The sequence below is a fragment of the Mustelus asterias genome, unplaced genomic scaffold (assembly GCF_964213995.1).
Source record: "Mustelus asterias unplaced genomic scaffold, sMusAst1.hap1.1 HAP1_SCAFFOLD_4224, whole genome shotgun sequence".
Taxonomy (NCBI): Eukaryota; Metazoa; Chordata; class Chondrichthyes; order Carcharhiniformes; family Triakidae; genus Mustelus; species Mustelus asterias.
The window spans coordinates 1-21,145 of NW_027594169.1; the positions used below are offsets into that span (position 1 = coordinate 1).

Consider the following 21,145-nt stretch of genomic DNA (forward strand, 5'->3'; position numbering starts at 1 on the left):
AAATAAAAGAACTGTCATGTGAAGGGCCTCATCTATTTCTTAACCATTGCAAAGACTTGCAAACCTCAGTTGAAACTTTCTGGTGTCAAATATGCAGGTAAGCTAAAGGACAAACAACAGCAAATATTTTCATCCATGAAGTGCTACTGTACAGTTTTACAATGGTTATGGCCCCATTCTTTTGCAATCTTGACATAGAAATTTAGTAGATATTTGCATTTGGCCATTAATAACAAGAATTCTTTTGACCCCTAATTGGCATATGCATGACACAGTATGGAACTGAGCCACACAGGACAGGAAGTTCCCAGGTTCAGTTAATGACCTGCAATTGTTTGTGATTATAGCTGAAGGGCTATAATTCGACTTTGGTATTGATTGAGGGAAGAAAGGAACAGAAAAGGGACATCCTTCCCACCAAAGATGATTATCCGCTGACCCCTACTGGGAAGTGCATATTTGAATTATCATGAGAATAAGTTTGGGCTTAACCAGGATGCTCACTATGGTCAAATACCAGACTAATTCTCAATAAATTCGGCATGCGTTGATACATTTGAGGGATGAGAGTAGAACCACAGAAAAATTGTAGAATTACACTGGTTTATATGTAGAAATCTATGTATTGACTCCATTCCACTTATGGGAAGGTTACAGTAGGAAAAAGGTACTTTGAACACCACAGATGTAAATTGGGAATGTGATTGTACATTCTGTCAGCTCAGTTTTAAATTCATCCTGCACTCTGGGAAGAAACCATTTCTCTAAAAAGCAAAAAGGGGAGGTTGCAACTAACTACCAGTAAGTTGCAAGCTTTCTGTAACTTCTTGTAGAACTGTTTCAGTGGCACCTCACAATGCATTTTCAAAGTACCAAAATGCACACCACTAAGCAATGTCTTATACCTTTACCCTTGTAATTGGTCAGGAGGAAGATTTGAACGAAGTGCGGGAAAGATGGTCTGATGCATTAATGAAGCGTCGGGAGTATTTAGATGAGCAAATTCAGAAAGTAATCAACAAGCAAGGTGTGTATACTTCAGTCAGTGTACATAATGTGTACAACATGGGACACGTTTTTATTGGATATAGATGTAGTGGGTGTTGAATGCCACAGCAACTACATTTCAGAAATGAGGAAACTATGGTAGAAGAAATTACCAGAAAACACAGTAGACTTTTCTGGGACTACTTTTGGTTGATGTCATCTTGTGCTTTTCCATATAGAAAAAACAGAAGACGATGTGGAGAGGGAAGCCAGGCTGGTGGAGCAGTGGGTGGGCCTGACTGAGGAGAGAAATGCTGTGCTTGTTCCTGCTCCAGGCAGTGGAATTCCAGGAGCCCCCGCAGACTGGTCAGTAAAACTCCTGCCTCAAATCTCTTCTGATACCTTTGCATTAAAGTTACTGTGCATGTTAGAGCTGGAACATTCCCTTTTTGGCCCTTCTCAGTCTAACAGAGTTACTTACCTTCTTGAGAGTGCTAGATATTAAAAAATGTTAACTGCTCCCAAACATTTCTCGAGATTTGTTCTCCCTGTCTCAGACACCTTTTTCCCCATGCAATTAAATCTCTGCACAGTATGCACTATTCATCCCGAGTGAGCTGCTCCTCAAGTGTTCTCTAGCACTGCTGCTTGACAACTAGTTGTAGAGCATCCAGTGTTCAAAGGCAGTAATTTGCTTCATGATTTGAAGCTCTCTTACCTGTACAGGAGAACCTTGTTGTCTCTGAAGCCCTCTTCCAATTACCTCAATGAGATGGGAATTTCATCATGCTGATAATCATAAATGCAAGCCCACTTCTGTGATAAAATACCCCAGTGCCCTGTTCTCTCAGCTAATAGTTTATAATAGTTGGTTACTGTGGGGTCAGAGTGGGACAGTGTGAACTTGTGCTTGGAATTCTTCCCATGATGACTGGATTAGTAAATTAAGCAAACAAAGGCATGCGAAGGTTGATCATAAGAAATACAAGCAAGAGTAGACCATTTGGCCAACCTGGCTCAATTTTTCCTCATAAGATAACCTCTTCATCCCAGGAACTAGGAATGAACCTTCTTTGAACTGCTTCCACTACAATTGTAGCCCTCCTTAAGTAAGGAGACCAAAACTCTACACAGTACTCCAAACATGATCTCACCAAAGCTGTGTACTGCTGTAACAACACTTCCACGCTTTTATATTCCTAAGGCCAACATTCCATTTGCCTTCCCAATGACTTGCTATACCTGATTGCTAGCTTTTTGTGATACATGTACCAGGACAACCAGATCCCATTGTACACAGATTTTTGCAGTGTCTCTCCATTTAAATAATATTCTGCTTTTTTATTCTTCCTACTAAAGTGGACAAGCTGTTATTTTTCCACATTATACTCCATCTGCCAAACTTTTTCACACTTGCAAACTATCTATATCCTTTATACACTCTTTGTTCCCTCTTCACGACTTGCTTTCTTACCTATCTTTCAATCATTAGCAAATTTAGCTACCATACACTCAGTCCTTTCATCCAAACAAAGAACAGTACAGCACAGGAAACAGGCCCTTCAGCCCTCCAAGCCTGTGCCGCTCATTGGTCCAACTCAACCATTCGTTTGCATCCCTCCATTCCCAGACTGCTCATGTGACTATCCAAGTAAGTCTTAAACGATGCCAGCGTGTCTGCCTCCACCACCCTACTTGGCAGCGCATTCCAGACCCCACCACTCTGTGTAAAAAACGTCCCTCTGATATCTGAGTTATACCTCGCCCCTCTCACCTTGAGCCCGTGACCCCTTGTGATCGTCACCTCCGACCTGGGAAAAAGCTTCCCACTGTTCACCCTATCTATGCCCTTCATAACTTTGTACACCTCTATTAGGTCTCCCCGCATTCTCCGTCTTTCCAGGGAGAACAAGCCCAGTTTACCCAATCTCTCCTCATAGCTAAGACCCTCCATACCAGACAACATCCTGGTAAACCTTCTCTGCACTCTCTCTAAAGCCTCCACGTCCTTCTGGTAATGTGGCGACCAGAACTGGACGCAGTACTCCAAATGTGGCCTAACCAGCATTCTATACAGCTGCAACATCATACTCCAGCTTTTATACTCTATACCTTGTCCTATAAAGGCAAGCATATCATATACCGCCTTCACCACCTTCTCCACCTGTGCTGCCACCTTCAAGGATTTGTGGACTTGCACACCTCGGTCCCTCTGTGTTTCTATATTCTTGATGGCTCTGCCATTTATTGTATAACTCCCCCCTGCATTAGTTCTTCCAAAATGCATCACTTCACATTTATCTGGATTAAATTCCATCTGCCATTTCTCCGCCCAATTTTCCAGCCTATCTATATCCTGCTGTATTGTCCGACAATGTTCATCGCTATCCATAAGTCCAGCCATCTTCGTGTCATCCGCAAACTTGCTGATAACACCAGTTACACCTTCTTCCAAATCATTTATATATATCACAAATAGCAGAGGTCCCAGTACAGAGCCCTGTGGAACACCACTGGTAAGAAGTTTAACAACACCAGGTTAAAGTCCAACAGGTTTATTTGGTAGCAAAAGCCACACAAGCTTTCTGAGCTCTTAGCCCCTTCTTCAGGTGAGTGGGAATTCTGTTCACAAACAGAGCTTATAAAGACACAGACTCAATTTACATGAATAATGGTTGGAATGCAAATACTTACAACTAATCAAGTCTTTAAGAGACGAAACAATGTGAGTGGAGAGAGCATCAAGACAGGCTAAAAAGATGTGTATTGTCTCCAGGTCCAACGCCGGCATCTCCACAACACCACTGGTCACAGACCTTCAGCCGGAAAAAGACCCTTCGACTGTTACCCTCTGTCTCCTGTGGCCAAGCCAGTTTTCTACCCATCTAGCCACCTCTCCTTGTATCCCATGAGCCTTAACCTTCTTAACCAACCTGCCATGAGGGACTTTGTCAAATGCCTTACTGAAATCCATATAGACGACATCCACGGCCCTTCCTTCGTCAACCGTTTTTGTCACTTTCTCAAAAGACTCCACCAAATTTGTACGGCACGACCTCCCTCTTACAAAACCATGCTGTCTGTCACTAATGAGATTGTTCCGTTCTAAATGTGCATACATCCTGTCTCTAAGAATCCTCTCCAACAACTTCCCTACCACGGACGTCAAGCTCACTGGCCTATAATTACCCGGGTTATCCCTGCTACCCTTCTTAAATAACGGTACCACATTCGCTATGCTCCAATCCTCAGGGACCTCACCTGTGTCCAAAGAAGTGACAAAGATTTCCGTCAGAGGCCCAGCAATTACATCTCTTGTCTCCCTGAGCAGTCTAGGATAGATGCCATCAGGCTCTGGGGATTTGTCAGTTTTAATGTTACCTAAAAAACCTAACACTTCCTCCCTTGTATTGGAGATTCTCTCTAATGGGTCAACACCTCCCTCTGAGACACTCCCAGTCAACAAGTCCCTCTCCTTTGTGAATACCGATGCAAAGTATTCACTTAGGATCTCCCCTATTTCCTTGGGTTCTAAGCATAATTCCCCTCCTTTGTCCCTAAGAGGTCCGACTTTTTCCCTGACAACTCTTTTGTTCCTAACATATGAATAAAATGCCTTAGGATTCTCCTTAATCCTGTCTGCCATTAATGTAGATTGTAATAGTTGAGGCCTCAACACAGATCCCTGTGGCACTCTACTTGTTATAGTTTGTCACCTCAAAAGCAATCCATTTATCCCGACTCTCTGCTACCTGTTAGATATGATGTGGAGATGCCGGCGTTGGACTGGGGTAAACACAGTAAGAAGTTTAACAACACCAGGTTAAAGTCCAACAGGTTTATTTGGTAGCAAAAGATAACCAATCCTCTATCCATGCTAATATGTAATCCCTAACACTATGAGCTCTTATCTTGTGTAGTAACCTTTATGCGGCACCTTATTGAATGCCTTTTGGAAATCCTAATACAACACATCTAGTGGTTTTCAATATCCACTTTGCTTGTTAGTTCCTCAAAGAATTCTATTAGTAAAACATGATTTCCTTTTCACAAAACCATGATGATTTTACCTGTTTGTATTATGATCTTCTAAATGTTCTGCTGTATCTCTTCAGTAATGAATTCAAGTATTTTCCCTATAACAGGTGCTTGGCTAATTGGCCTGCTTTCTGTCTCCCGCTCTTGAATAGAGGTGTTACATTTGTGATTTTCCAATCCTTTCGGATTCCCAGAATCTGGGGAATATTGGAAGATTGTAACTAATGCATCCACTATCCATGTAGCCACTTATTTTAAGGCTTTAGGACCCAGGCCATCAGATCCAGAGGACTTGTCAGTCTTTAATTGCAATTGTTTTTCTTTTGCCTAATGATCATTGTTTTAAGCTCTGCCCTCCCTTTTCCCTCTTGATTTTCAACCACTCCTGAGTTGCTTTTTGTGCCTTCTACAGTAAAGACTGATGTAAAATATCTGTTCAACATACCTGTTATTTCCTTGTTTCCCGTTATTAATCCCCTAATCTCACCCTCTTAAGGAATGAACATTCACTTTAGCTACTCTTTTCCTTTTTATGTACTTGTAGCAATTCTTAGGGTGAGATCTTCCGGCTCTCCACGCCGGTGGGATCTTACGGTCCCGCTGACAGTGTGCCCCCGCTGTGAGTTTCCTGGCGGCGTGGGGTGGAATCAATGAGAAATCTCATTGATAGTGGCGGGTCCAGAAGATTGCTTTGCCGGTCAATGGCACGCCATCTCTTGCCCCTGAGAGAAACACCGCAGGAGACCAGAGAATCTCGCCCCTACTGTCTGTTTTTGTATTTCTTGCTATCCTTCCCTCATGCTTTCATTTTTCCTGCCCCATTATGTTTCAGTCCATCTTTGCTGGTTTCTAAAATTGGTACAGTCTTCTGACCTGCCACTAATCTTTGCAGTTTTGTTGTGTTTTCTTTCAAATTGATAGTATCCTTAACTTCCATCATTACCCACGGATAACACACCCTTCTCATAGTCTTTTCTTTATCAGTAGAATTTGGTTTTGGTGAAAATTATGAAATAGCTTCTTGAATATTTACACTGCTTCTGTACCATCCCACCTTTTAACCTAATTTCCCCTAAAGTCGACTTTAGCCCATTCTGTCTTTGTACCCTTGTAATTGCCTTTATTTAAATCTGCTGTCTTTAGACCCACATTTCTCACCCTCAAACTGCATGTGACATTCTATCATGTTATGATCACTGTTGGGAAGTGACTCACTTCTTTATTGTACCAGTGAAATGAAGAGCAATTTTTAAAGTGAACTTTGAATGTGTTTAACTGCTTAAGAATAGTGAATGGTGTGGTGACTCTTCAGACAGCAGTAATCTATTTGAGTACCAAAATATAGCAAGTTTTTTGATATTTTGAACTAATCTTACTGGAACAAGCCTGGAACACTTTTTTAACAGTTATATGGTCTATATTTCGGCACAAAGTTCTGGCCTTCATTATAAAGATGTTTAACATAGTTTAATGTAATTTTATTTTTTTTAAAAAGCCTTATTGTAGCTTTTCTTCAAGCAAGCATGTGAAATCAACTGCTCATGATTGACCAAGTTTATTGATTTAAAAATAAAAACCGCAAGATTACATTTTTTCTTTGTCTGAATTTAAAAAGTAATTGGATCTCAATTTGTATATTTTTATTTTTGACTCTAAATAAGTATATCTTTCAGGATATCACCACCAGGAATGGAAGCTCATATCCCTGTACTCTTTCTCGATTTAAATGGTGAGCAGATGTGTTTCTGAGTAAATAATTTTTTCGTATCAAAGATTGAATGGAAAATAAAAAATATTCCAAGTGGATGTAAAATACAGTGGTGCAGTGGCACTGTCGTTGGACTAGTAACCTAGTGACCCAGAACATGATCTGGGGTCAGGGTTCGAATCCCGCCATGGCAGATGGTGAAATTTGCATTCAATAAAAACCTGAAATTAAAAGTCTAGTGATGACATGAAACCATTGTCAACTGTTGTAAAAACACATCTGCCGTCCTTATCTTACATGTGACTCCAGGTCCACAGCAATGTGGTTGACTCTCAAATGCCCTCTGAAATGGAAGGCAAAAAATGCTGGCCAGCCAGCAACACTCATGTCCCACAAAATGAATTTTAAATAATGAACAAATTAGATTTGGAGATGGTGGGCTAACATACTGAGAGGAGGTGCTGAGTTCCATATATAATGGACCCAATCACTCACATTGCTGAGTGGAGATTCAGCAGTTTCTCATGGTCATTTTAAAAGCATCAAATAGTAAGTAATAGGCGAGAGAGGAATGGGGTGTGTTGCACATACAGATTTTTGTAGTTTTACAGCAAAAGAGAAATGCTGTCACCACCTAAGTATTTTGAATTTAATGCATTCATTTTTAAAACTGTAAAATCCCACAGGTCGCGGGGGCTAGGTTCCCCTGAAACCTTGCAAATTGCAAAATCGTAAACGATGAACATGCTTTTCATTGGGAGTCAAAATTGAACAAAGCCGTTATCGCAGCTCTGGACCGAGAGATTCTTACATTTCCAGGCTAATCTCTGCAATCAGGCTGCTCTTGAGTTGCAGCCACTCCAAGCAGTTGCAACCATTCCAGGCACCGCTTTTCACCCCTGTCAGAAAGGAGCTTATAAAAAAACAGAGAATTAAATGTCCATGACCAGGACTCCAGTACCAATGGAAGGAATACGCTTCCAGAGACTTTAAAACAAACTCCCTGGACATCTCCCTGCTAAAACGTGTTGCACTCTCTGCTCCGTCTTGGCTGCCGAACCCTCAGAGAAAGAGGAAAGAAGACATGAATAATCGAATAATTGCTCTCACGATGGGTGATTCAGTGAACAAAGGCTTTAGCGTGGGAAGCAAATATACAAACAAGGAATATGAGCAAGACAGGACTCGACTGTACCTTAAAAATATGCTGGTTGCCGCATTGTTCGCACTACATGAATTTCAAAAGGCCCAAGTTGATGAGCTTTCAAGAAAGTTCCATAACCTTTGAATTGGTTCAAAGTGACAGCTGAGTAATTCCTTGAGTATTGCTCATGGAAGCTGTCCTTACTGCCTCAAAATAACGTTTGTAAATGTGGCCCTCTCTCTGAATTATCATTCAATTATATTGATAATGCGCGAGATTGGACAAATGATTAGCATGCTTCTTTAACTCTTTTGCAGTGAGTAGCGAGAATGAACAATATTACACTATAATTTTCAATTGCAAGGATGTTAAGTTTTAAGTAGCAGTTGAAATTTTAAAAACTTGCATTTCAGGCATAAACACCTTATTTTGCATTTATCATCATTCTTTTAGCTGATGATCTCCGTGCAAATGAACAGCTCACTGGTCCCCATGCACCTGGAGTGAACTCCATTTTACCAAAGGAACATGGCAGCCAATTCTTCTATTTGCCCATCATCAAGCACAGTGAGGAAGAGGTACAAGAGCCTATCTGTTTAATTTACATATCATATATCTGCTCTGAATTCCAGTACCTCACATTCTTCCCCTCTTCTCAATCCCTGCCCTGGTATTTATTAATAATTTGATTTATTATTGTCACATGTACTAGTGTACGGTGAAAAGTATTGTTTCATGTGCACTAAGCAGACAGAACATACCGTACATCAAGAAGGAGAGGGTGCAGAATGTAGTGTCACAGTCATAGCTAGGGTGCAGAGAAAGATCAACTTAATGCAAGGTAGGTCCATTCAAAAGTCTGATGGCAGCAGGGAAGAAGCTGTTTTTGAGTTGGTTGGTATGTGTCCTCAAACATTTGTATCTTTTTCCCGATGGAAGAAGGTGGAAGAGAGTGGGGGCGATTCTCCTATCCCGCTGCGCTAATTTTGTAGCGCAACGGGCCGGGAGAATCGCGTGTTAGCTGATCCGCGGGATTCCCGTGTGTGTACGTGCATCGCTTGCGTCTCCCAGGCCCGGATTTCCAGCGGTGTCTGTGCGGCGCTGGAAACCGTCTGGGAGGCGGGGCTAGCATTTAAATAGTATTCTACATACTATTTAAATGCTATTAGCTGGCCCAGGACTGAATTCTCCAGGCCCGCTGGGGGGGGGGGGGTTACTATAGCTCCCCACTTTCGGGGCACTGGCGGGACGACCGTGCTGGAGTAAAGGGCAACAATCGGGTCCCCCCCCTCCCCCCACACACCAGGAGGTCGGGCAGTGGGGGGGTGTGGTGCCCCCTAGGCATGGATGTCTTGACAGTGCCAGCCTGTGCTCCTGGCACTGCTCAAGGGGCAAAGTGCCCATGCCCGAGAGGCACCTTGGCACTGCCCCCCAGGCATGCCCCCAATAGACCGGAACCTATTGGGGGACATGGCCTGGAGTGGAGTCTGCTGGGGCGGGGCCTAGGGGACAATCAGTGGGGGTCGGGGGGTCCCACTGCCACTCTGCATTGGGATCCAGTCATTTGCTGGCCAGCAAACAAGAGGCTGACACACCGGGGCCACTGCACATGTGCAGAGGCCGCTGGTTTCAGCCTCTTCAGCCCCTGAAATTTAATGATATTCGTGCTGGTGGCCTCTGCTTTGCACAGAGTGTGGGAGATTCTCGTCTGAACTCCCACTGAAAAAAACAGCGTGAATTACTCCAGTTTTCCCACAAATTCGACACTTTGGCCCATCTTGTCCATGCTGACCAAAAAAGACCCAGGTGCTCTTTCTAATCCCATCTTCCTGCACCCAACCCATAGCCCTGCAGCTTACAGCACTTAAGGTGCAGGTCCAAGTACTTTTTAAACGAGACCCTGTCTGCATGCATCAGCCAGATCATTCTAGAATCCATTATCAAAGATTTTATAGCAAAACACTTGGAAAACAGTGTTGGGATTAGATAGAGTCAGCATGGATTTATGAAAGGGAAATCATGCTTGACAAATCTACTGGAACTCTTCGAGAACGTAACTAGTAGAGTTGATGAGGTGAAGCCAATGGATGTAGTTTATTTGGACTTTAGAAGGCTTTCGACAAAGTCCCACATAGCGTGCAAAATTCAAGCACATGCGATTGGGATAGTGTATTGAGATGGATAGAAAACTGGTTGGCAGACAGGAAACAAGAGTAGGAATAAACGGGTCTCTTTCCAAATGGCAGATAGTGAATAGTGGGGTACCACAGGGATCAGTGCTGGGACCTCAGCTATTCACTACATATATTAGTGATTTAGATGAGGTAACTAAAGCATTATCTCAAAATTTGCAGATGACAAAAAGCTGGGGAGGAGGATGCAAAGATCCTTCAGTGTGATTTGGACAAGTTGAGTGAGTGGGCGAATGATTGGCAGATGCAGTATAATTGGGATAAATATGAGGGGTAGCAAAAATGGGAAGGCAGATTATTATCTGAATGACCATAAACTAGTAGAGAGGAATGTGCAACGAGACTTGTGTGTCCTTGTACACCAGTCACTGAATGTACAGAAGGCAGTAGAAAAAGGCAAATGGTATGTTGACCTTCATAGCGAGAGGATTTGAGTACAGAAGCAGGGATGTCTTGATGCAATTATACAGGGCCTTGGTGAAGCTGCACTTGGAATATTGTGTGCAGTTTCCTTATCTGAGGAAGGGTGTTCTTGCTCAAGAGGGAGTGCAGAGAAGGTTTACCAGACTGATTCCTCGGATGGCGGGACTGATGTATGAGGAGAGATTGAGTTGGTTCGAATTGTATTCGCTGGAGTTCAGAAGAATGAGGGGAGATCTCATTGAAATCTATAACAGGACTAGACAGGGTTGATGCAAGAAGGATGTTCCTGATGGTGGGGGTATCCAGAACCAGAGGTCACAGTCTGAGGATACAGGGTAGATGGTTTAGGACAGCGATGAGGAGAAATTTCTTCATCCAGACAGTGGTCAGCCTGTGGAATTCGTTACCACAAAGTAGTTGAGGCCAAAACATTGTATATTTTCAAGAAGCAGTTAGATATAGCACTTGAGGCAAAGGGAATCAAAAGGATATGGGGAGAAAGATCGGGCTTAGATGACTTAGAAAGGTTGGATGATCAGCCATGATCATAATGAATGGCAGACCAGGCTCGAAGGGCTGAATTACCTCCTCCTGCTCCTCTTTTCTATGTTTCTCTGATCCCATGGCACTATTTCATTCAGTACAGAGGAGTTGTTCTTCGTGGTCCAGCTAAATGCGGCTGCATTTGGAGTATTGCGTACAGTTCTGGTCGCCGTATTATAGGAAAGATGTGGAAGTGTTGGAAAGGGTGCAGAGGAGATTTACCAGTATGTTGCCTGGTATGGTGGGAAAATCGTATGAGGAAAGGCTGAGGGGCTTGAGGTTGTTTTCGTTAGAGAGAAGAAGGTTAAGAGGTGACTTAATAGAGGCATACAAGATGATCAGAGGATTAGATAGGGTGGATAGTGAGAGCCTTTTTCCTCGGATGGTGATGGCTAGCACGAGGGGACATAGCTTTAAATTGAGGGGTGAGAGATATAGGACAGATGTTAGAGGTAGGTTCTTTACTCAGACAGTAGTAAGGGCGTGGAATGCCCTGCCTGCAGCAGTAGTGGACTCATCAACATTAAGAGCATTCAAGTGGTTATTGGATAAACATATGGATGATATTGGAATAGTGTAGATTAGAGGGGCTTTAGATTGGTTCCACTGGTCGGCGCAACATCGAGGGCCGAAGGGCCTGTACTGCGCTGTAATGTTCTATGTTCTAATATCCCTCAACCTTTTACATAATAGCATTATATGGTTATTACTGCATTGCAATGAAATGTTAATTAAGACCTTGCTATTCATAAATTGCCTCCTGTGTTACTGACATCACAACAGTGACTAGACTTCAAAATATTTAATTGACTGTAAAACTCTTTGGAGCCCTGATGCCGTGAAAGGCGCCATATAAATTTTTTCCTTTTAACAGCAGCCACCTTCCTAAGTCCAGTGATTTCCTATGATATTCTAGCTCACAGACTCACTTCATAGGAAGCTTTTAGCAAGCAGAGGACCACTATATTTCACATCATTCTGTTGCCAGGTACATTCATTTCCTGACAGACCCTGTGCAGATTAGGAAAATTAAACGCCATAACGATTGACAAAATTTGGTCCTTAGTTTTAATACTGGAAAGTGAGGGACGTGCTGCCTGACTTTATCTGTAGTAGAAGACTGGTGAACACCAGCTGTCAGGAAAGAGTAGGTTCATTTTAAACCTGACCACAAGACAGACTGGTCGAAAATATGTACATAGACCCATGATATTTTTGATTAATTTATTACCTGTGGATTCTAGAGTCATAAAATCATACAGTGCAGAAGAGCTCTTCAGCCCATCAACTCTGTACCAACATGCGAGAAACACCTGACAATTCTGATGCAGGTTAGTTGCCTGTTTGCACACAGCAACACAGAGGCCTCTGCTACAGACTTCATCACCTTGCCTTAGAGCTCATCTCAATTATATTGCCTCCGACTTCTCTACAATCTGTGGTGCTAAGAGCGATCGCTTCATTGACCTGTCATATTCATTCCTGGTCATACATTTCATTAGAAGGAGGCCATTCGACCCATTGAGTCTGCATCGACCACAATCCCACCCCAGGGTCATCCAGATATGCAGCAGTTATTGTTCTCCTTGCCTGCTAACTGCTTTATGCAAATAATAGTGAATGAATTTATATTTGGTCCAGTGGGTGTTCAACATTGTGACAGCCCCCTTTGTTCGTTCTGGCATTCTGCAGATATGCTCTTGCATTGAGTCAAACCTGTAATGTTAGTGAGACTAATTAGTGCGATCAGTGGGAAATTGCAGAAGCTTGTGTCAGGAACCACAGGAGTTTATTTCCTCCAACGAAGAAGGTTGGATACCACTGAGGCTTTTGGTCTGTTGCTCGGTTTTTAAATTTGACCAGTGTTGAAGTTTAGTTTTTGGAGGGTAAATTGTTTTGAAATGGTTTATTAATTCTCCTCATTGCTTCCAAAGTTACAGAAGCATTCATCTTTGTTTTCCATTCTCCAATTTATTTTGATACTCTGCTAATCACTAACCCTGTCAAATTCACATTAGCTCTCTCCATCTCCCTCTGCCAGGTCATGCTCATTCTCCACTTAGCACTCTTCTGCCCCGCCTCTGTAGTTTACTGTCACTCTCTTGTCTTTGCAATTCTTCCCACCTTCCCCATTCCCAAATCACACAGGTGACTCCTCATTTTTCACCCACCTACAATCCATACTGGTGGGACAGGACATACCCAGGAATGGTGATGGTGGTGTCTGGGACATTATCTGTAAGGTATGCTTCTTTGAATATGACAATGTTAGGCAGTTGTTTGACTAGAATGTAGGACTGCTCTCCCAATTTTGGCACAAGCCCCCAGATGTTAGTAAGGAAGACTTTGCAGGGTTGACAGGGCTCAGTTTGCCATTGTCGTTTCTGGTGCCAAGATCACTGTCAGGTGGTCCACCCAGTTCCATTCCTTTCGCTTCCTTTTGTTGCAGTTGGATAATACCGAGTGGTTTGCCAGGTCATTTCAGAGGATGTGTAAGTCAACCACATTTCTGTGGGTCTGGAGTCACATGTAGGCCAGACCAGATAAAGAGGACAGGTTTCCTTCCCTAAAGGATATTAGTGAACCAGTTGGTTTTTATGGCAAACAACAATAGTTTCATGGTCATCATTAGACTTTTAATTTGATGTTATATTGAGTATTAAATTCCACCATCTGCCATAGTAGGATTCCTGCCCAGGTCCCCAGAACATTACTGTAGGTCTCTGAATTACCAGTCCAGTGGCAATACCACTGCACCACCACCTTCCCTGAGTTCGCGTCTCGACTGCTTGTTGCCAAGGAGACTTAGAGCCACATGAGTTCATTCAATGGCACCCTCCACCCATGGGAATCTGGATATGTCAGCAAATCTCAGCGCTCTTGTTTCGAGGCTTGCCTGCTCTATGTCAAAGTTGACAAAGTTGTGTGCCATTGTGAAAAGCATATCTGTGACTTCCTAGATACATTTATTTGGTGGAGGCTTGCGAAGTCCCATTACAGTCCCCAGTGGTGTCCTTGAAGATGCCACTGCCATAGAAATTGAGCATGACGATCATGATCACTTTGCCACTGGCAGTGCATGCCCTCCGAGTTCCCATGGTGCCAGATCAAGCAGAAAGTGGCATATGTGCGTGATCAGTTCCCTGGATGTGCAGTTGTCGGAGACACTGGTTCTTGCTCATTTGCAGGTTGCACATGCGCCATCTATGGACCCTGAGTCTAGTGAGGTGCCTATGAATGACAGCTGTCTGTGGTTCATCCCCTCCATGTGGAAGAGGCCACGCTGCCCCTTCGTTTTGAGGGTTCTGCTCCTCCCTTTGGCGAGTCAGGCTCCTCCATCGTAAACTTATCCTCCTCTCCTGTCTATAAGCAATGAAGCAGGCGGTGAGATCACCCAGCTCCATCTTGGTCTCCTCACTGACGTATCAAAAGCACGAGGGTCAGCTGTTGTCTCCTAAGGACCACTCTTGGTCAAATCATCACCCCCGGCTGCCTCTTGAAGCCCCTTTATGTATGCCAGAGCTTCCTGGCCACCACATGGATGCCCAGTGTTGAGTGTGCATGAAGGTTGATCAGTACCCCAGCCACCAGAGCCCCAAACCACATGAATTAGTAATGGTGTAGGCATTGTCCTAATGTACACCCCTAGGCTTCACGGTTTGCTTGGACCCTGAAGGTGACATTTTGATGTCTACTTGAACATAATGCAAGGAATTGGGAGCACACACCTCTGTCAGTGCTTCATGGCCACCTTTTCCAAGGGGATCCTCAAGTTTGCCCAGTTGCCCAGTAGTTCTGCAGCACCTTGGCATTCATTCGATTTTGCAGTCTGTGTACAAGGGATTAAAAGTAGACGATCACTCATTGGCACTCAGAAAATGGCACTGCTTGAGTGGGCATAAATTTTTGACGTGTCTGAGCTGTGGAAGAGTGCTCATCTTTGACATGTTTTTCCATTTGCCCAGCTGTTTTCCTCCTCCCCCACCGTAGCATGTGTTTGTGTGTAACCTTCAGTCTGTGCTGCCATGACCCCCTTTGCATTGTAGCCCTTGCCCTGAGGTTGCCTTCTCTCCAGCACTGTTTCCCATTGCCCCAGCACCACAAGCCATCTATGAAGAAGGTGCTGAGGTCAAGACTTGCCTGTGATGCCCCCCCCCCCACCCCCCCAAATCTGCGGAGCTACTTCCTTGCAGAACGATCCCCGCAGGCGCTGCGCTAAGTTGTGTGTACCCGTCTCCTGAGCTCCCCTCGAAGTTCAGGTTGCCGGATGCGTGTCTTTTAAAAGTAGTTGTAAATCACACCTTCTGAGTTCACGCCAATGTAGGATTTAAGTTTGACGTGGAGGGATGAGTCTGGCATGTGGCCACAATAATGAGATGCAAATATATTCAAAGGTTTCTCAGTGTTTGGCAGCAGGAAATGCCGTTGACGGGGGGGGGGGGCGGGGGGGGGGGGTGGCGGCAGGGGACAATCACTTCCTGGATTTAAGTCACCGGGAAACACATCTAGTGCCCTCTTGTGAGCTTTTCTGATCTCACCATCGAACACTCCCATTCCGATCAGGCGCATAGAGTCCTAGCCCCAGTCTTTTCCTCTTCACCATTCTGAACTCCTATCTGTCATTGCTGCTGTTCTGAAGCATTGATCTTTGACATGTACAGTAGGAATTCCTGATTTTTCTAAAACTATTGCGGTTGGGAATTTCTAGCTGTATCTGCCCCACCACCACAAGCCATCTATGAAGAAAATGGGCTTGATGCCCCAAAAGGGGAGCAGCAACATCAGGTAGGAGCCATGACATGGTAATGAGGACCTGGTTGGGGTGAAAGGAGGATTTACTGTGGGGGAAAGGGGAGGTAATATCACAACTATCTCTGTTTCGGAGATTAGAAACACAGCTGTTACTGAGGTACAATTGGTCTACTTATTAATGCTCACACCTCATGATCAACTTGAGTGAATGGGCTAGGTTGATATTTCAGTGCAGTGCTGAGGAAAGAAATGTTATATTGTCAGTGGTGTTGTCTTTCTAAAGAAACATTAAATTTGAGGCCACAACTGCCGCCAGGAGAATGTAAAAGATTCCACAGCTTGATTGAACTGAGTACAGGGAAGTCATCCAGTACCTATCCGCCTGCAGTGGCTCACAATTCTCTTCAAAGGAGCCATATGACCTGTTTTTGTGTTTGGAAATGTTGCTGATATGTTCCCAATACCTAGATGCCATTTATAGATATATATTGAGAGGAGCACTGGACCAGCACCACTCCTGGGGCACGCTACTGTTTACATCTCTCCCACCCAAAAAATTCATTAACAACTACTACTCGCTTTTCCGTCCAGAGTCAACTTAAGAATGTGTGCCTCCATTTTATCAACCAGCTTGCTGTGTGAAACTTTATCAGAAGCTATTTGAAAATTCTTATACCCAACATATACTGCATCTTTAAAAGTGCACTCTGTTGTTCCCTGAGAGAACTCTGTAAAATGGATATTTGCCGAAACTTGCTTGTCACAAACCCATTCTTCAGTTAACCCATTAGGCGATTTTCATCATTAAAGGCACCACAGGAATACAAGTTACTGCTGCAGTATTCTGGCCACCTAAAGTTTATCTGCTTTCAATGTTAGGCTGTCTGGTCTCGCGTTACCTGGGTTGTGCCTTTCTCCCTGTTTGAACAGGGTTGCTATAATGTCAGTTCTGCAATGTGACACTAGCTGCCTACCTAAGGATATTTATATTTCATATTTCAGCATTCTAGGGTGCCTGCCATCAGGGCTCAGTTCCTTTTCTGCTTTTGAGTTCGTTTTCCACTTTTAAGTTTCCCCCAATGCTTTTCCGGTTCCACCTTGTCCAAATAATTATCTGATTGGTCTGCACCCTGCACTTGGAGCCTTTCATTACCCCCTTCCAGGTACAAACCATAAACTAAGGGAAAGAACTTATTTAATATCTATCATTCTTTCAGCTTCCGTAAGATTTCCTTTTTCATCTCTAATCATCCCTTTCTATAAGCTTTTTTAAATCATTTTTATATTTTTCCTGCCCATCTCCCTTCATATCTTCTCTTAGCTTTTGTAATCGCTTTCTGAAACCATGGAGGGATATGAAAGCAACATTGAAAATTTAAAAATCGAGGGTCAGGAGGCCAAGTCTTTTAAGTACTTCTATTTTCAGAAGGGATTGCTTCTTGCTAACTGTTAAGTTATCTTGTTGTGTTCACCTCATCTTTGATTTCTTCCTCTCTTTGGTTGACTTATTGTTACCCACTCGCTCTCACATAAATCAATGGATTTGGCAATAGAGTAAAAATTAGCTTTAGTGCGTGAGTTAATTGGTATTCTTTCCGATTGCTAGTTGGTTCATGAGAGTGTTATGCCAAGCTGAAAGATACTGCAGAATTACAGCCAGACTTGTTTAATGACCTGACCCCATCAGGCTGCAGCTGGCTGACCTCTCACATTTATTCCACAGAGGAACAAGAGAACTCATTTAAAATGCCACACGTAGCATTGGGTCATTTATCAAGGGATTTGCCCTGCGGATTATTTGCTTGATGTTGCCGCAGAGTGGCTGCAATGGGAAATTATTCTGACATGCCTTTCTGTATTAGATACAGCTACCATTCTGTTTGTTGGTTTTTTCATCCTTTTATTGAAATGGAAACTTCATGGCAATGGTGGTGTGTAATTTTGTAATTCAATAGAGAAGTGCTTTCATGGTTGTGATAATTTGGGAAATCCTAGGCACTGTGCATTCGCCACTTCCTGAGATGCAGTCCCTGAGTGCCACAAAATCGAAGGAGGGTCAGCTTGTTTTTATTAGCACTGTGATCTGCATGAACAGATGTTTATGGTAATTTAACAACTTTGTGCTTTGTATCCACAGTAAAGTTAAAGCTGTGATTGCTTTGATATCGAATGGGCTGCAGGTCCGAACCCTTTAATATCTTGTACAACAAATTACAGTTCAGTTCAATATTGTGGGAGCCTTCTGCTGTTTAACAACAATTAGCATTATTGACGGAATGCCATTTAGCAGAACCATTCAAAATTAAAAGTTCTAAAGGGGAAGGTTGGAAAATGGGGGTGTAATGAATACTTTGGGTGGAATTTTCCCGTCCTGCCCGCCACGGGAATCGTAGCAGGCGGGACAGGAACCATGCAAAGGTCCATTTATGTCGGGCGGGATTTTCCAGCTTTGGAGTGAGCACGGCCTGAAAATCCCACCCTTTGAGTCGAAAGAATACCAGATAATTTTGAAGAAAAATCTGTAATGCTTATGAAGTGTTAATTCTTCTCATGGGTTATCAAGAACTTTTAATTTAATTTGCCTGTTGCACCATCTCCACAAACAGGAAGCTGCTTTTTTGACATCAAAGATAAGTCCTGTCAGCAAGTATCTTCATTGCAATTTTTTACAGATCAGCATCTACGGCAGGTTTGAGTCTGATCAGGAGGTGGCTGGGCCCAGGGAGAATCAATAGCAGTGCAATGTTAGTGATGCAGATTATATTTGGTATTGATGTTGATGAGTTCTAGGGGCTTTATTGGACCTCGTGGGGTGCCAGTCGATGCCAGTGTTGGTGAGGTAGCTACAATCTGTGTATGATTCCCAAACAAATTCCCTTGGGGAAGAGGCAAAGCAAAACTAATACTTTCTATATTGGACTTACTTTCACAGAAAATGTACTGTTCATCCGGAGGAGTATTTTATTATCTTTTTCTTGCAATGTTTAGTTTTTAGTTTATTGATTAGTGTCACAAGTAGGCTTACATTAACACTGCAATGAAGTCACTGTCAATGTTCCCCTAGTCAGCACACTCTGGCACCTGTTCGAGTACACTAAGGGAGAATTTAGCATGGCCAATGCACCTAACCACCACATCTTTCAGACTATGGGAGGAAACCGGAGCACCCGGAGGAAACCCAGTCGACACGGGGAGAATGCGCAGACTCCACACAGACAGTGACCCAAGCCAGGAGTTGAACTCGGGTCCCTAGCGCTGTGAGGCAGCAGTGCTAGCCACTGTGCCACCGTGCCGCCTTGTAATGCAGTAAAATGCTTTGGAAATGTGACAATATTAAGCTACAGAAATACCATCGCTTTAACACACAAGGATCTGTTTAAGGCTGATGTATTTCTCCTTGCAATTTTAGGTCTCAGCTGTTGCTTCCTGGGACTCATCAGTCCATGATTCCATACACTTAAACAAAGTTACCCCACAGAATGAGCGCATCTATTTGATTGTAAAGACTACAGTGCAGCTCAGCCACCCAGCTGCCGTGGAGTTGGTGTTACGCAAACGTATAGCTGTCAATATTTACAATAAGCAGGTAAGAAGTTGTTGCTATACATTTCTGTGGAAACATTAGATTTTTTAAAAAGTGCAGCATCACCATGTGCTCATCATCCACTAGAACCTCTCTTCCTGTTAATGGATTGCAACAAGGAATTCAGCTAGTGCCACACCACCTTGACCTACAAGGAGAACAGGGCAGCCAGTCTTCCACCTCAAATATCAGCTTTCCCTGTTATTAACTTCATCTGTCATACAGATATTCATAACCCTTTACTCCAGAAAATAGTTGCATCCATTAATTGCCACTGTGCTAACAGTATAATAAAAGCAAAATACTGGGGCTGCAGGAGATCTGAAATAAAACGAAGTGCAGGAATAATTCAGCAGGCCTGGCTGCATCTGTCGAGAGAGAAACAGAATTAATGTTTTGAGTCCAAGAGGACGCTTCTTCGGAAGTCTTCAAAACTTTGAAAAAGTGGCTGAGTTCCAAAGAAGAGTCATGTTGGACTCGAAAAGTTAACTCTGTTTTTCTCTCCATAGATACTGCCAGACCTGCTGAGTTTTTGTTACTGTGGGAACATTGATTGACATCTATCTTTGAGCAGACAGTTGCATCGCAGCTGGCATATTTTATGTTGCTTAGATTACTTTAAGGATTCCTTTATTGGTCTGAAGTGTTTCAGTGCAAAGTTAGCACCAATTTGTAGTGTTATGTGAATTTGTAAAATATTTGTTCTTGGGATGTGGGCATTGCTGGCAGACCACACTTATTACAAACCCTAGGAGCCATGAGAAAGTAGTGATGAACCTTGCATCACTGCAACTCTTGGGCCATTGGTCATTTACCATGACTAATCCATCTAAGCTACACATCTTTGGATAGTAAGGGGCAATTTAATAGGGGCAATTTAGCATGGCCAATCCGCCTAACCTGCGCATCATTGTACTGAGAGAGGAAACCGGAGCACCCGGAGGAAACCCACACAGACACGGGGAGAACATGTAAACTCCACACAGGCAATTCCACCCAAGGCTGGAATCAAACCTGCGTCCCTGGTGCTGCGAGGCAACTGTGCCACCCTATATTATCCAGCCTCTAGTGTGGCACTTGCTTGAATGGACAAGTGCCACACTATTATTTTAGCTATTTTTAAACCAATTCTCTGACATTTGTAACAAAAATGTTGATAGTTTTTTTTTAAATCACCAAGCTATGCAATGTATCCACCAAAAGAAGCCAGCAATGTGTAGGATAAATGGAACAATAATAAAACCTGCAATTTTTAATGTTTTTATGTTGTCCGTCAATTATTTGTTACTTGAAAAGAAAATTGATAAATTAAATAATTAATTCAGAATTCCTCTTTGGCAATTTACTTTACAGAGTTTTACACAGAGTCTGAAGCGACGAATGTCCTACAAACACATTCTTCATTCCTGTGGTGTTACCTATGAAATAGTATCCAACATACCCAAGGTAAATCTTTATACAGCTCTCTGGGAGAGCTATGACTAGAGCTACTGAACAAAAAATGCTTATTGGTGGAGAATAACTGCAATAATTATGATATTAATTAAGAAATACTGAAATTGTGGAAACTAGGTGTTTTCTGGAACTTGACTTTTTTTATTCCTTCATGGGATGTGGGCATCACTGACTAGGCCAGCATTTATTGCCCAGCTACGCTAAATATCTCGCTTTGATGACCCTGTTTAAACTTTAAATCCCAAGTGCCAAATTGCCTCTAATTCAGCAGAAGTCAGTAATAAATTGACACTGTGGTTGAGGATGTTAGTATGTGGATA

The 21,145-nt window shown here is 43.0% G+C and overlaps 1 protein-coding gene across 1 annotated transcript; it reads left to right on the forward strand.

Moving 5' to 3' along the window:
* Positions 1 to 731: 731 nt before the first annotated feature.
* LOC144491014 (kinesin-like protein KIF13A) lies at positions 732 to 20,816 on the forward strand (the record flags this gene model as incomplete). Its single annotated transcript, XM_078208695.1, has 6 exons — positions 732 to 1,027; positions 1,227 to 1,353; positions 6,699 to 6,754; positions 8,331 to 8,455; positions 19,197 to 19,373; positions 20,724 to 20,816. Coding segments are annotated over exons 1-6 (711 nt in total), but the record flags the coding sequence as incomplete, so codon positions are not given.
* Positions 20,817 to 21,145: the final 329 nt, after the last annotated feature.